The 17,444-nt window shown below is 39.4% G+C and overlaps 1 protein-coding gene across 2 annotated transcripts in view; it reads left to right on the top strand.

Annotated features, from left to right (window-relative positions):
* The window catches only part of arid1ab (AT-rich interactive domain 1Ab), a 121,152-nt gene that overhangs the window by 30,884 nt on the left and 72,824 nt on the right, over positions 1-17,444 (top strand). The window contains exons 2-4 of one of the 2 annotated variants that reach the window (XM_059954678.1): positions 8,094-8,300; positions 13,633-13,746; positions 14,835-14,948. In XM_059954678.1, coding sequence (XP_059810661.1) covers positions 8,094-8,300; positions 13,633-13,746; positions 14,835-14,948 — 435 coding nt within the window. The remainder of the gene's footprint in view (positions 1-8,093; positions 8,301-13,632; positions 13,747-14,834; positions 14,949-17,444) is intronic. The other variant, XM_059954679.1, reaches the window with a different exon arrangement.

Raw genomic sequence — 17,444 nt, forward strand, 5'->3', positions numbered from 1 at the left:
ACTTCCTGGAAAATATTGGATGTGTTGATGCCTAAGATTGGTGCAGCTGTTATGTGATGTCATCCAGAGCTGGCAAGTTTGCCAATTGGTCTCAGCTCATTTTCTGAAGAGGTAATTTAACAGTAGTTTTTTTGCCCTTTAGCTGGAAGTAAATTTCTACATTTCTGTGATGTTATATGTTGATGTTTAACTAACCTTTTGTACTTGCATAAGATGATGACTCTCTGGAGCTCTCTATCTCAGAGGATTTGTGGAGTTTTGTCATAAGGAGTTATTTAAAGAGGAAGTAGATACATTTTTGAAATACCACTGAATAGAGGGTCATGGGGAAGTGGCACAGCCTCTGCTGTGCCTGGGCTTGGTCTATCATGATGATAATCAATGTGGAGACAGACCTGAGAGGCCTCTTATGGCTTCTTATGTTCAGATGTTGGTTGACTAGAAAAATGCAGCTTTGAGTTGTGGAAGTCCTGTGTAGTACAAGAAGTGAAAGGTTACCGTGATGGTTACTGAGATGGTTAACACTGATAGCAAATAACAGTAGCATTGTGTTACAATGTATTGATAAGCCAAGGCTTTTTGATCCTACTGATCGAGCCTTTTTAACTTTTCACATTGGTATGCTTTTAGAACACTTGCTGTTTCAGTCAGTCTTGCCCATTAAATCAAAGATTTATTCAGTTTCTTTTCTGCAACTAGCCACATGCATATTGAGAGCCTTTTTAGCACCCTCTGTGGAGCCATTTCATACTTTATCTGTACATACACCACAAACTGATTCTCTTCTTCTCTCCTTGTGTTTTCTCAATCACATTATTTCCAAACTGACCAGTGCCAAACAGCACATTTGACCTTCATCACCAAGATTACCTTGTTCCAAAAAGTGGGAGTAAATGGGACCTTTTCAGAATGGCAGGCCGTGACTAGTGGGGTACCGCAAGGCTCAGTGCTGGGACCCCAGTTGTTTACAATATATATTAATGATTTAGACGAGGGAATTAAATGCAGCATCTCCAAGTTTGCGGATGACACGAAGCTGGGCAGTGGTGTTAGCTGTGAGGAGGATGCTAAGAGGATGCAGGGTGACTTGGATAGGTTAGGTGAGTGGGCAAATTCATGGCAGATGCAATTTAATGTGGATAAATGAAGGTTATCCATTTTGGTTGCAAGAACAGGAAAACAGATTATTATCTGAGCAGTGGCCGATTAGGAAAAGGGGAGATGCAACGAGACCTGGGTGTCATTGTACACCAGTCATTGAAGGTTAGCATGCAGGTACAGCAGGTGGTGAAAAAGGCAAATGATATGTTGGCATTCATAGCAAAAGGATTTGAGTACAGGAGCAGGAAGGTTCTACTGCAGTTGTACAGGGCCTTGGTGAGACCACACCGAGAATATTGTGTGCAGTTTTGGTCCCCTAATCTGAGGAAAGACATTCTTTGCCATAGAGGGAGTACAGAGAAGGTTCACCAGATTGATTCCTGGGATGGCAGGACTTTCATATGAAGAAAGACTGGATCAACTAGGCTTATACTCACTGGAATTTAGAAGATTGAGGGGGGAATCTTATTGAAATGTATAAAATTCTAAAGGGATTGGACAGGCTAGATGCAGGAAGATTGTTTCCGATGTTGGGGAAGTCCAGAACGAGGGGTCACAGTTTAAGGATAAAGGACCTAGATGAGGAAAAACTTCTTCACACAGAGAGTGGTGAAGCTGTGGAATTCTCTGCCACAGGAAACAGTTGAGGCCGGTTCATTGGCTATATTTAAGAGCAAGTTAGATATGGCCCTTGTGGCTAAAAGGATCGGGGGTATGGAGAGAAAACAGGTACAGGGTTCTGAGTTGGATGATCAGCCATGATCATACTGAAAGGTGGTGCAGGCTCGAAGGGCTGAATGGCCTACTCCTGCACCTATTTTCTATGTTTCTGTGTTCCCTCTCTCACACCTAAGCCCATGTTTTTTTCCCCCTAAAGGCTCAACTACTGTAAAACTCTTGGATCACCTCCTATTACTTGTAGTCCATAGTTGAGCTCATTCCTAAACTCAACTTCCTCTATCTTGTTTACATGTCTCTCTTCAGTCTTAATCTCATTTAAAAATTTTTCTTTGTGTATTCATGATACTGCAAACCCATTTCTACATTGGCCACTAGGACTGCAGTTTTCATAAGTGACTAAGCCCTCAACAGATCGGCACTGTCAATCTCCCTTTCTCCTATCTTAAAAACTACCTTGTTTTATCACCTGTGTATTTTTTTTAAATATATGTTTATATGTAATAGTGCTGCTCTCAAGAACTTGAAGACCATAATCCAAGTGCTTTCTGCTAGTTTGTTGAGATGCACTAGAATAACTAACCAGGGTTCCAATAAATCTTACCTCAGTGCTGATGCATTGAAAACAAGCAGTGGTGATGAGGATCTGCTTGGGCATTCATGTGGGATGAGACTGATTTGGAAGTATTGGGGAGTTGTAGAGGTCACCAATATTACAGTTGTCAGTGTGCGATATTTGTCCTGCAGTTGGAATAAATAGGAGATGTCTTAAACACAAGTATCAAGTCTTTGTTTTTCGAATACAGTTGCTCTCATGAGCATGAGGAATGTGGGGAGGGCAGTTTTACACGCATGACTGTCATTCTCGTGGTTCTGTAATTTGCTCCTCAGCATAATCAAGTGTAATATGGCCAAATTTAACTGTGTGCTAAGTGATACCGAACCATGGCAGTTTCTCTTCTGATTTTAAGTTACTTTGATCTTTGTGATGCTCTCCCCAGAAGTCTGTTAACTACTTTTCATCAAGATGTTTTTGTTACTGATTTTATTGTTAACTCATTTCCAATCATTCTCTTTCCTTAGATTTGAGTCTTTGTGGGAAAAAATGCGATACTGTTAACTTCAGTACCTTCATTTTGAATGAGTATGAATTACAGAAGAGCCTGATTGATCTTCCCAATGTCAGTTCCAGCAGAGATGTCACTTATTAAGAAGTAGTTGCAGAGACTCGAAGAGTCATAATTTTAATACTTTCTCCTTATTAATTTACCAGAAACCTGCTTGAATCCTTCAGTCTCGATGAAGGGTCTTGGCCTGAAACATCGACTGTTGACTGTTTTCCGTAGATGCTGCCTGGCCTGTTGAGATAGTTCCTCTAACATCTTGTGTGTGTTGCTTGAATGCCATTTTTGTAAAAACGTAATTGACATTTATGCAGGCCCTCTGTGTGTACATTGTTCCTATCTGGTTTTGATATTTCTGCGTTTTGTAAAACTAGACAGGATAATTTTGTGTTGGAATTTTAGTGTTCTCTGAAATTGGTTTAAATTTCTGAATTATTGCTTAATCGCAAATTTTCCTTTAAATTGTTCAAATAGGGGAGCTATTAACCATTTCATTTATTAATCATCAGAATCAGGTTTGTTATCACTGACAGATGTCATGAAATTTGTTTTGTGGCAGCAGTATAGTGCAGTTCATAAAATATGTTATAAATAATAATAAAATAGATCAGAGCAAGAAGAGGGAAAATAGAGGTAGAAATCTGACGGCACAGGGGAAGGAGCTGTTCTTAAAATGGTGAGTGTGTTTCCAGGTTTCTGTACCACCTCATTTATTCTTTTCAAGTGTTAGTACCTGGAAAGTACCACTGGCAACAGGTAGTTACTCTGCACCAAAAGTAATTAGTTTTACATTGCAACATTGATCACAAGTGCAAGGAATAAGAATGGACGATGCAGAAATCTTGAACTTTGCCATTGTTGCTATGTGCACTTTTGGTAAGTTCAGTTCCAGCAGATGTGTTTCCCACACACCCACTTTCTCAATGTGATTTTCTGATGATATTGGGAATGCATGTTAATTTTTGTGCTGGAATTGATGTTATGTGATATTCACATAGCATCCATTACTGCTGTTATTAGCTGCTTACAGAACTTTTCCAGATGTAGTTCTGTGCATTTTAGTTACTAACTTGAATATTTAAAAAAAATCTTAATCTTTCTTGTCCTGCATAGTGAAGTGAACATGGATGGTCCATTTGGAATAGTCATAACATAATAGATTTAATAGAAATGCCATCACACGGCAGCTGATTGTATTATGAAAATATATTATTATATTCCAAATAATTGCATTTGTGCCTCATTAATGCACTTTACATTGGTTTGCGGTATAGTAGTCAAATATCTGTGGCTTGTTGGTAACCCATTGCTTTGCTCCTCCAGCATTAAAAATGTAGGATTAGGGGAGATGATCTCTGACGTTCTCTCTGTCTCTCATCTGTTCTTTCCTTGTACGTACGTGTGTGTGTGTGTGTGTGTGTGTGTGTGTGTGTGTGTGTGTGTGTATATACAGTACTGTGCAAATGTCTTGGGCACCCTAGATTTTTTATATGGTTTCAGATGGTATGGCATGGCCTCCACAGAGCACTGATCCCAATATCTTCAAGGCTGTCTGGGATCACCTGGAGAGACAGATGCAAGCAAGACAGCCAGAGTCTGCAGAAGAACTGTAACAAGTTCTCCAAGGTGCTTGGAACAACCTACCAACTGATTTTCTTGTAAAACTGCATGACAGTGTACGTAAGAGAATTGATGCAGTTCTAAAGGCCTTTGCCTTTGATGGTCACTCCAAATATTGCTCTGATATAATTTTTTTTACTGGTTTAATCAGAATCAAGTTTATTATCACCAGCAGTTCAACGCAATACATAATCTGGCAGAGAGACCCCCCCCCCCCCCCGAAATAAAAATAAATAAATAATAATAAATAAACAAATCAATTATGTATATTGAACAGATTAAAAAACATGCAAAAAACAGAAATACTGTATTTTTAAAAAAGTGAGGTAGTGTCCAAAGATTCAATGTCCATTTAGGAATTGGATCAGCTGTTCCTGAATTGCTGAGTGTGTGCCTTCAGACTTCCGTACCTCCTACCTGATGGTAACCATGAAAAAGGGCATGTCTTGGGTGCTAAAGGTTCTTAATAATGGACGCTGCCTTTCTGAGACACCGCTCCCTGAAGATGCCCTGAGTACTTTGTAGGCTAGTACCAAAGATGGAGCTGACTAGATTTACAACTTTCTGTAGCTTCTTTCGGTCCTGTGCAGTAGCCCCTCCATACCAGACAGTGATGCAGCCTGTCAGAATGCTCTTCACGGTACAACTGTAGAAGTTTTTGAGTGTATTTATTGACATGCCAAAGCTCTTCAAACTCCTAATAAAGTATAGCTGCTGTCTTGCCACCTTTATAACTACATTGATATGTTGGGACCAGGTTAGATCCTCAGATCTTGACACCTAGGAAGTTGAAGCTGCTCACTCTCTCCAATTTTGATCCTTCTATGAGGATTGGTATGTGTTCCTTGGTCTTGCCCTTCCTGAAGTCCACAATCAGCTCTTTTGTCTTACTGACATTGAGTGCCAGGTTGTTGCTGCAGCACCACTCCACTAGTTGGCACATCTCACTCCTGTACGCCCTCTTGTCACCACCTGAAATTCTACCAACAATGGTTGTATCATCAGCAAACTTATAAATGGCATGAGCTATGCCTAGCCACACAGTCTTGTGTATATAGAGAGTAGAGCAGTGGGCTAAGCACACACCCCTGAGGTGCACCAGTGTTGATAGTCAGCGAGGAGGATACGTTATCACCAATCTGCACAGATTGTGGTCTTACAGTTAGAAAGTTGAGGATCCAATTGCAGAGGGAGATACAGAGGCCCAGGTTCTGCAACTTCTCAATCAGGATTGTGGGAATGATGGTGTTAAATGCTGAGCTATGGTTGATGAACAGCATCCTGACGTAGGTGTTTGTGTTGTCCAGGTGGTCTAAAGCTGTGTGGAGAGCCATTGAGATTGCATCTGCAGTAGACCTATTGTGGCGATAGGCAAATTTCAATGGGTCCAGTGTTCTCCGTAGTAAATTTTTTGATAGTTAGCTTTTCATTTCATTATTTTTGAAAGCATCTTTGTTTTACATGTGCCTAAGACATTTGTACAGTACTGTGTGTATGATGTGCATGTAGATATTTTATTGACATTAATTACGTATCATCTAATAAGATAATTTGGAAATGATGCCAGCTGTTTTCACTCGTGATGTCCTCTTAACAAAAAAAAAGTTTTGATCAAAATGTGTGCATTTTACACCAAATTTCCCCATGGGGAAATGGCATTGTGATAGTGGTGGAAGAACTTTGTGTGTTGTTTGAATGGCTCTTAACAAAAAAACGATTTTATCGTATTTCATGTATTGTACTTTTGTATTTCATTTTTGAAAGCCCAATTGTCTTGACCAATTCAACTTGTAAGTTCAATACACACTGTGCACATCTGTCTTCAGTGCTTCCACCACTGCTTTCCATTCGGTCCTTTGCCTGTGTGTACTTATCAGGGCTGGGGAAAAGGGTGGAAGGTTGACTTGTTTCTGCATGGTCTTTAAATTAATCTGGCTGATGAATGCAGTGTTGCAGGTGTTGGATGTTATATGGAATTTATTAACTTGGGTGACTGCCAGAAGTCTGACTGATAAGTGGCATTAGTTTCCATGTATAGCAAAAGTCTGATAACCTAGCACCCTTGGGTCTTTTGTAGTGTGCCAGACTTGCAGATTTGTTTTTAGGGATATTCATTGTTATGCCTCACAAATTTTAATCTACATTTAAAAAAACCCGTTAGTGATATCTAAATGTTCCACCGAGCCTGTTGAGTTTAAAAGGTGAAGGAAAGATCCTTGCTTTGATTGCCCTACTCGAGTTCCTATCCCTGATGTTCAGACTAGTCTAGATTCCAGCCACACGCCTGGACTACAGTGAGACCCGTCTTTGGCTACATGTGCTGCTTGGTCTGTGGTCTACAATTCACTCTCTGACTCATGAATGAGCCAGCTGCCAGACCATCAGGATTTCTGAACAATCATATTCTGGATTGTCAGAGTTATACTGTACTTGGTATTGACTTTTAAAATATGGCTTAATTTGGATTGGACAGGCATATTCCTTACTGTGCTATACACTTGTAGTGACTGCATTCTTTCTACTTTCACTGTCTCTCAGACCACCTTGGCATTATGCCCTTATGCATCAGCTTCTTTGTGAACTATTACTTGTAAGATGAGCTGCTGATGGTTTAACTTGGTTGCTTAAACATGTGATGTGGCTGTTCCTGCTTGGTTGCGATCTGATTGTGTACTCTGGAGGGGTGGGGTAGGAGAATATAGGCGAGACAATGGTTGTGTAAAAAATTTTACTTCAATTTGTACAGTTCCTGCAGGTGTCTGAATCAGCTGCTCACCTACGGTTTATCCTCCTAGCTCTATTGGAGTGCTGGTGGTATTTTTATGAAAGATTTGGGATCAGTGTCACTTAATTCAGAGACTTCTGCTTTATTGTGATGCACATTATTATACAATAATTCACAGGACATGGCTTATGGTAGCATCGAGAATCTCGGTATCTTTAAAAAGTAACTGCTTCAACAACAAACACTGTGGGCAATGATTTGTATTCCATTCTGTGAAGAATAATATATTTATACATAGGGGTGGGGAAGATAATTTCCTATGTAATTTCAATATTTCAGTCGGTACATTTAATGTCAGAGAAATGTATACAATATACCTCATGAATTTCTTTTTCTCCACAAACATCCACGAAAACAGAGGAGTGCCTCAAAATGAATGACAGTTAAATGTTAGAACCCCAAAGTCTCCCCCCTGCTCCCCACTCCCACACACAAGTAGCAACAAAGTGATGACCCCCCCCCCCAGCAAAAAAGCATCTGCACCCTCCACTGAGCACTCAAGTGTACAGCAAAGCATCAATAAAGTCACAGACTTGCAGCACCCCAAAGACTACTCATTCACCTGGTAATTTGACATCCCACAGGTTCTCTCCCTTAATAAGGGAAAAAGAGGTGTCCCCGTTTCACAGCAAGAGGGGAGACATAACAAAACAACTTTCCCAAGTTGTTTTCCTTGTATTTTCCCACTTTCCTCATCATTTTACTTGTCATTTAAGAAACAACTATAGAACTGAGTGGCTGTTGTATATCTAAGTTAACTAATCACTGGTTAATTTCTTTTTCAGCCAACTAGCCCTATGGACCAGATGGGGATGAAGAGACCTCAGCCTTATGGCGGCAGCAATAATCCATATGCACAGCAGGCACCTCCGCAACAAAGTGGACCTTACCCAGGACAACCGTATGGACCTCCAGCGCCTCAGCGCTATCCCGTGGGTGTGCAGGGCCGGACCCAAGGCACCATGGGGGGTGCGCTGCAGTACCCACAACAGGTAAGCAGTGATAGATTAAATAAAATGTCTGCATGTTTATCCTTGGTTCTTGCAGCCCAGACAGATCATGCAAAATTCCTTCCAGTAAGATTTCCTGTCCAGTACAGAACAGCTACAGTTTCAGCTGTCTTCCTTTCTGTAAAAATTGTAGAATAATGAATTAGAGTTATGTACAAAACCTCTTTCCTGTTTTGGAGGTACCTGGCGATCTTTTACCAGAAATGAATGAGTATTGATAATTAATACAGAGAAGCCACTTCAGAAAGGGAATGGCTTTTTGTACATAACCTGTACAAGGTGTAGCCTCCATAAATTTAACACTTAATGTTGCTGCATTTGTTCTTGTAATACTTTTTGGAAACCCATAATAAGTCTGCAGCAGTTGTTTGATTGTATATCTCCAGATTCTCCTGGCTGCCAATCTGCATAAACCTGGTATCTTTAAAGGAATTATGTCTATATACTTCACCATGCCTGTTGAATATCTTTGCTGGTGGAGATGTAATTGTATCGTATTGTGTGCTGTTGGAACAGCATCTTCTCCATGATCTCTGTCAGCACAGGTGCACCTGCTCTACTCGCTTTACACTTATGGCTTTGTGGCTAAGCAGAGCACCAATGCCACATTCAGGTTTGCTGATGACACCATTGTCGATGGCTGAATCAAAGGTGGTGACAAAGCAGTACATAGGGGGGAGATTGCAAATCTGCCTGAGTGGTGCCACAGCAACAACCTCAACGTCAGCAAGACCAATGAGCTGATTATTGACCAGGAGAAGGAGACCAGAGGTCAATGAGCCAGTCCTAATTGGTGGATCAGAGCTGGAGAGGATCAGCAACTTTAAATTCCTTGGTTTTCTTATTTCAAAGCACCTGTCCTGGGTCTGGTGCAAAGTGCAATTATGAAGAAAGCAAGTGGACCTACTTTTATAGGAGTTTGATGATTTGGCATGACATTTTAAGAACTTCTATAGATGTGCAGTGGAGAGTGTATTGACTGGCTGAAGGTGGTACAGGAGCCTGAGGACTTTGCACCAGCAGGTTCAGGAAGTTACTGTTCTTCAAACCCCAGGGTCTTGAACTAAGGGGATAACTTCACTCAACTTGCCCTATTATTGAAATTGTTCCTGTAACCAATGGACTCGCTTTGAAGGACTCTTCATCTCATGTTCTTGATTTTAATTGTTTATTTATTATTATTTTTCTTTTTGTATTTGCACAGTATGTTGTCCTTTGCACACTGGCTGAACGCCCAATTTGGTGTGGTCTTTCATTATTTCTTTTGTGGTTATTCTATGGATTTATTGAATACGCTGTGAGAAAATGAATCACAGGGTTGATAAAACTGGCATTTGTATTTTTGAGAATGAATTTTATTTGAACTTTGAACCTAATATGTAGATTAGACAATTGCTTCCAACTTCTTGAAGAATTTGTGAGAGTTATTATCATTCTTTAATAAGGATTTGGAGTATGTTTGGTTGTGGGCAGTCTTGGATTTTGAATTTTATTTTCCCAGAGTTTCTCTGCCTGCATTTCTCACCCCTACTGGGTTTGAGGTGATGTGTTATACCTTGAATTGCTGGTGAAAATGAAAAGAGATTCATTTAAATCAGACCTTGTGACCTTTTGGTTAACTACTTCTCAATTGCAAGGGGATTAATTAACTTCAGTTACCATTTGAATCCAGCAAATGTTTTGTGAGATTTATTATGTTACACCAACTGCCCTGCATCTTCCTATCCATTCTACCCCACTTCAGATTTGGAATCTGTGAAACTTTGGCATTGGGTAAAGTTCCAGTCCTGTACATTAGCGAACAGTATCGATTTGGCTAATACTCTTCCCCCTCACTTTGTGGTCTTCTGAAACTTGTCAGCTTAACGCATTGAAGATCCATGAATTCAATGTCTGGGCGGTGACTCTTCAGTAGGTGGTGGTGGAACATCTTGTAATTTAGAACACAATCATTGGTAGCCCTCTGTGTATGTTTCTGTAAGATCTTCTCTCACTCTAAACTCCAAAGGTTTAGGCAGTTATTTATCCTAGGAACCTTCATCCCAGTTATCAGATAATGAACCTTCTATGCAAGCTTCTTAACACAAGTTTATTTTTCCTTAAATTTGGAAGCCAAACTGTACACGTGTGCCGATTCACCAGTGTCTTGTAAAATAACAACAAAACTCACCTGATTTTTAAAATATGCTTGCAGTACATTCTTCCCACTACTTCAGCTGTACAACAACCCTTGTTTCATGTACCCGCATCACTAATTCCCATAGTACTACATTTAATCATAATTTGATTTTCCATTTACCCCACTGCAGTGAAAATCCTTATATTCCATGCTGCTAACTTGCCCACTTGACCTATCCATATTCCTTTGCAGCAGTTTCTGTACTCCATACAACTTGTTCTGATCCAGTGTATGTGGATCATTTTAAAAACATGATACCCCTATACCCTGGTGGAGCATATGTCCCCAAGTCTCAAATTCAGCACTTCTACAATTGTCCGGTTTAACCCTAATCTTCCCAATTGTCCATTCAATTGATCAGTTGCCAAGCTATTAGAATTTCCAAATGGGGATTACTAGAATCTTATTGTGGTGGATCCAAATGACCATCTTATCCCTACTCTTTTCTGTTAGTCAGTAACTCTTCGATCCAACCCAAACACTGTCATTCTTCCAATGATCTTTTTTTATTTAGCATCATATTGAATGCCTTCTGGAAATCCAAATGCAGTAAAACTCCATTAGTCTCCTATCTGACTAAATGGTAATTCTAGTCATTCTGCATCTGGCCCAAAGTGTCTCATATTCATTATTAATTTTCCAGTCTCTTCCACTGGTGAACAGTTACTTCACCTTGTTTCTTTAATATCTCTGGAACACCAACCAGAAAAATACTCTGAAACCCAATCAGGTCTTGGAGTCCTGTCGGTTTGCAGCTTTAATGCTTTTTTAAATTAGTTATCCACTTTTCTTTTAAAAAATTGACTCTTAACAAAACTGCATGTGATCAAAAGCCAAAGCAAATATGCAGCGGATGTTGTAAAACTGAAATAAAAATACAATGTTGGAAATACTCAGCTGGATCAAAACAAATTACAAATTTTAGGGTTCTGATGGGATTTTGTTAGGTGTTCTTAACAGAAATACAGCTGGGTTGGTCATTAATGTAGCTTTAATTTTCCACATTTCTCTAAATTTGAGGTTCCATTAAATTGGAAATTAACTGATATATTTCCTTCATTCAAAAAGGAAGACAACAAGTAGTATACAACAGCCCAGTTACCTTAATTCAAGTTTGTCATTCCACCATGCACAAATACCTATGAACACAGCCAAATGAAACAGCATTATTATGGAGCCAAGGTGCAAAACACAGTACCAACAGTCATACACAGCACAAGGTACATGTGCATGTGAGATAGCAGTAAATTATAGTAACACAGAAATCATGTATATAGTCCAAGACCATGAGTCGGTGAATGTTGCAACAATTTTCAATTGTGCACAATATGGCTTGCCTTCTGCTGACCCTGGTCGGAAGGCACCGATATGATGCTGACCATCTCTGCTGGGGGTGATTGTCGTGTGTCCCCCCCCCCCGGCGTTCACCTTGATGCTTCAATCTTTTTCACTGCTTTGACATGGAATCATTTATGACCCCATGCCTCATCACTGGTCTTTTCTGTCAACTTGTGTTCTCATTTCCCCTCCCCCCCCCCCAAAAAAAAAATCTCCAGGAGGCAGTTCTTCGCATACACATCGTGTTAGATCCCTTGATCGAGTTCCAAACTGTGTCACAGGCTCTAACAGTTTCCATGATACAAACAACAAAAAGAACAAGCAGAAGGCATAGCAAAGCAAGTAACAAGTATGTTTAAAAAAAGTAACACATTTGGTTGGTTCCGTAGAAGCCCCTGCAACCAAACACGCTGCTATCTGTTGATAGGAATAGTTTCTGATAAATCTTAAAGGTTGTGAATGTTGGTTTCATAAATAGGAAACAACACTGTTTAAAGTAATAAAGCAGTGAATGGTAAACATTGGAGAAGCATCAGGATAGATTTTAGAATTTAGAAATTGTTTCTCAAAAATTTCTTGATAACTTGAGGACATTTAAAAATTTGCAAAATTGCCAATTTTAATAGATTGAGATATGGTCAGAAGAAATTTCTTTTCATGGTGAAGTGCAGAATCGTTTTGCATAGACTATGAATGATACAGAAACCATTGCTTATTTTGAAAATGTAAGGAAAGAAAAATACAAAATTTAAGGATGGTGGATGGTTTGCGTTCCTCCAACAAGATGCCGCTATAGAAGCTGTATTCTACAAATGTGATTGCATAAAAAGTTCATGGGCAATACAGCAGCTTGCAGTCTTAACCCACCTACTGAGATTGGATGTGTATCCAAATGTAGATGAAAGACTGAAGAGATATTTGTGGGGGAGAAACACTAGATTCAAAAACTAGTCACCACATTATGCTGAGGATCTACTATTACCCCTGTACTCTGGGACTGGATGTTTGCCTGATTTGAATTCTGGCTATGTTCACCATTCTCCAAATGTCTGTTCAGGAATGACATTAAATAATTCTGTTGGACTTTGTCCCTGAGTTCCATTGCATAGTAATTCTGCAGTTTAATGGGTCATTCAAGGTCTATATTTACAACATTCATTTTCTGCCACTTGTTCGGAAGCTGTTTGCTCTGTGGTCAACTGCATTAAGACATGCACGTGTAAGCTGTAATGATCAAAAGAAGCCCAGATTCTATAATTAAGAAAATCTACTCTGCACACATTTAATGTCCTCAAAGCTGTAAAAATAAAACCTAGATAAATGCAGTTTCACTAACTACATAGTCAGATAATGAAAGTAGGGTGGAGAATACTGTGTGCACGGACATCAGGTTGGGTCCATAGGGAATTCCTGACGTCCACTTTCCTCAAGTTGCATTTTCAGCAAAAGACCTACAAAGTGCTAAAGCTATGTGTTTCACAGTTCAAAGTAATAATTGTTCTGTTGCGAATAATAGTGTTTTATAATATTAAGGTATGTTGAGTGGCTTGCAATACAGAATTTAAAAGCAGATAGTTCTATTGCGCTGTGCTTGCTGATCTGTGCTTTCCTTTCTCAGTATTCTGTACTCCGGTCAGAGCAGCACTTTGCCAAATTCTGAAGGGAAATGTTTTTTAATGTTTCTGTTCCTTGAATTAATAGTATTCTGAAAATCTACTGAAATTTGTTTTATATTTTGTTCATTTTCTACTTGTGAACTTTGGAAATCACTGTTCAGTGTACATTCTGTCTGTACAGGTGCCTCCTTACAGCCAGCAGAGTGCAGGCAGTTACTGTCAGCAGGGCCAGACACCATACTACAACCAGCAACAGCCTTCGTACCCTCAACAGCAACGGTTCCCACTACAGCAGGTATGATTTGAATAAGTCTTTGAAGTAGAGACATTGTTTTTCATTGTGCACAGCTGATACTATTCTGCCACTTAGTCCTGCACTATGATGTCCAGGAGACATTGATGTGGGCTTGAAGCTCCAGCAACTTTGTTTTATAATGGGCTCAGTTGTGACATCAGTGTCCTTTGTCAGTTGTTAAATTGACAGACCCATAAAGGATGTGCCTTTACTGGTGTCTAATCAAATGCCTGCTCTGCTTCAGCAATGTAGGTAGTTATGTTGAGATCTGCTGAGTGGAAAAAACCAGTTGTTCAAGAGCAATGTTTCATAGTACTGCAAAAGAAAAAAAAAATCTTCATGCACGGTGTTTCGTGGTTTTTCTGTTCCCTCAATTTGCGGTGGATACCTGAATATTATCTCACAATTTTCAACTTCTTTAGTTTTTATTTGAACTGAGTCTGCTGGTGGACAATTTGTAGGGAGGCTTGTCTCAGTCGACCAAAATTCTGCATTTGTGGTATTCACACATGCAGGCTTCTCTTGATATCAATTCTGGCATATCAATCATAGAAACTCTTTATATGAACATTCAGCTACTGTTGCAATTTAGCTGTGTTCAGGACCTTTGAGTTTCATTCACAAACCAAGCATGCAAAAATGCAAATGAGAAGTTTTATTACATATTGCAAAGTTAGCTATTAGTTGAGAAAGCAGTGAAACAATTTATCTTTAACAATTGATTATTTCTTTTTAAGCCCTTCACCCCTACTAGGGCATAGGCTACTGACAGCAGCTTGTCAGAGTCCCCTGTCCTGGGCCAGTCTTTTGAGTTTTCCCAGTTGTAGCCCATTTTCTTGCTGTATCCTTCCCCCTTCAGGGACATGATCTTTGGAGCTTCTGTTGGTGTTTCTGTACTGCTGGGTTTTTATGGGATTGGTTTGCTAGCTCTTGACCCCAACCTTCCTTTCACGGTGAGGCTTGGGACCATTCATGGTGGAGTTAAATAGACTGATTTATGAGATCACATTGAGGCAGTTCTGGTCATTGAGTAATTGTATTTTCAATAACATTCCTACACTTACACATTTTCTGCCTTTGTACCACAGCAGGATTTGTCTCAGGAAGCATTTGCCACTCAGGCTCCACAAGGGTTAACTTCCAACAAACCCAACCAGGAGGAGCTGACCCTCATGCAGCAGGGGCGACCATCTAGCCTGCCGGTGAGTGCTCTTCTAGTCCCGATCTTACACCTGCAGGGATATTCAATAGCTGCCAGGTGATTTACTGGATCACTGGTGGAATAATATTCTGCTTTTTTTGGGAAGGGTAGGTACGATGCTGCTGCTTTTGTCTTTGTCCAGTTTCCTTATGTCCTCTTAAAGCTAAAACTTACTGTAAAGGACCATTGTATATGTTTGGAATACAGCAGTTGAATTGACTTTATTTCTTACATAACTAAATTACATTACACCTTTTACATACATGAGAAGTAACAACTTTTATGTTTTGTAATTGCAATGTGCAATCATGGTAATTTATAACAGTCAGTGAAATACACTCAAATCAGCGTGAGTTAATCAGTCTGATGACCTGGTGGAAAAAGCTGTCCTGGAGCCTGTTGGTCCTGGCTTTTATAATGCACTACAGTTTCTCGCATGGTAGCCGCTGGAATAGATTGTGGTTGGGGGTAACTCGGGTCCCCAATGATCTTTTTACACTTTACAACTGTTTTTGCAATGTTATAATGTCATTATGTGTGTAATTTAAGCCTTATGATTTTGCTCAGTGTCGTGTATTATGGCTTGGCAATCAGATGCAATATAAAACAGGCAAAAGGTCAGAAGAAACATACAACTTGGTCACTATAATTGAATCTTTAAAAGTGGGAGGACCATAAAGCTTTAGACAGAGATGATGGAACTTTGTACAAGTTACTTTAAATTTGCTTATAATTGTGGTATCGAGGCTTGGTGCCTGGATTTCCAGTTCATATGGTGCTTATAATGATGACCAGGCTAATGAATAAAGGTGATTGTTATTCACCATGTTATCCGGAGAGAGAGAACCAAGAGGAGATCCAATCAAAATTAAAGGAGTTTAGTGGGTATTCTCAGTAGGTGTGAAGGGAATGGGCCTTGAGCAGTCAACATTATGAAGGTGGAAATGGGAAGATTGGTGATGAAGAAGTTAGATTGATTAGGCCTTATTTGGCCTTGGTGATGGAAGAGTGTGTAGTTGGAGGAAGTTCTTTTTCCTGACCCAGGAGACCTTCATGATTGGTAGGTGTTCATCTGATATCACTAATCTGGAAATGAGTGTTTTAATCCAAAAAAGTATGTTTTTGAATTTTGGTCAATTGTATGGCATACTTGTCATTCTACTTGTCTTTCAATGAATGAATAATTACAGAAGAAAATGAGTGATGTAGAAGTTTTAGAATTGATCGTTGGAAAAACAAATTTTTTTGGGATCAGATTCCAAAAGGCCATTGTTTATTACTTGTTATGATTGCTCCAGAAGGTGATGTTGAGTCGTTTGAACTTACTCCCTCAATGTAATTAGTGCAAAGGTTCCATAATTTGGTCTAGTTATGATAGGAATGGCAATATGTTTCTGCAGCAGAATGGTTTGTAACCTGAAGCTTAAAATGTATAGGTAATGGTCTTTGCACATACCTGAAGCCTTTGTTCAACCTAGTCATAGAGAATGTAGGTTTGGGCTAATCTATTGGATTAGTTGCAAGAGCATAAAATAGGAATGGGTTGACATGGCATTCAATATGGTCATACTTTATCTACCCCAGTCCATAACTGTGTTCTCGGTCCCTGATCCCCTGACCTTTCAAAATTTATCTGTCTCTGCATACTTCTAATAGGTGAGCCTCGTGTAATTTGGGGAAGAGAGCACCGATGATTCACTGCTCTGCAAGAAGGACTTTTTAAATATCTTAATTCTAAATGACTGTCCATTATCTTAAAGCTATCTAATTTTGCTTGAGACTCTCCCATTATCTCAATATTTACCTTATTATGCCCCTTAGGATCTTGTGTTACAATAAATTCACCACTCACTCTTCTAAACTCCAAAGATTACCGACCCAATCTGTTCAGCCTTATGAACTATCAAACCACTCAGTCCAGCAATTAGCCTAGTGTATCTTTTGCGGGATACTGTCAATGCTACTCTTTTCTTTGTTGGGAAAGAGGACCAAAATTACGTGCAGTACTCTAGGAGTTGCCATGCCAATGCTCTGTATAACCTCCCTATTTTCAAACTCCAAACTTTTTGTAATAAGGGTCTGTCTGATATTTGCTTTAACTTCTTGCTGCACTTGCATGCTAACTTTGTGTGATTTATGCAGAACACCTGGATTGCAATCCCTTTCCATTTAGATAAACAGCTTTTTGATTAACTTTACTGAAGTGCATGTCCTGATACTATGTCACATTAAGATATTTTCACGTTCTCACACACTTAATCTATATCTTGTTTGAGAGTCTTAATCTTATCACATCTTGCCTTTTATATTGTTTTCATGGCATTGGGAAACTTGCAATTTTTTTTTAGTTACTGCCTTTTATTTTAAATTATTTGTCATTTGTTTGACTAGATCTTTAAGAGATCCCAGAACTTGGGCCTCAAACATTTTAAAAATATATATTTTTCAAGCACCACAGGCTGCAAAATTAGAATGAGATTAAGGTAGAGGCTTGAAA

The sequence above is a fragment of the Hypanus sabinus genome, chromosome 30, assembly GCF_030144855.1.
Source record: "Hypanus sabinus isolate sHypSab1 chromosome 30, sHypSab1.hap1, whole genome shotgun sequence".
Classification (NCBI taxonomy): Eukaryota; Metazoa; Chordata; class Chondrichthyes; order Myliobatiformes; family Dasyatidae; genus Hypanus; species Hypanus sabinus.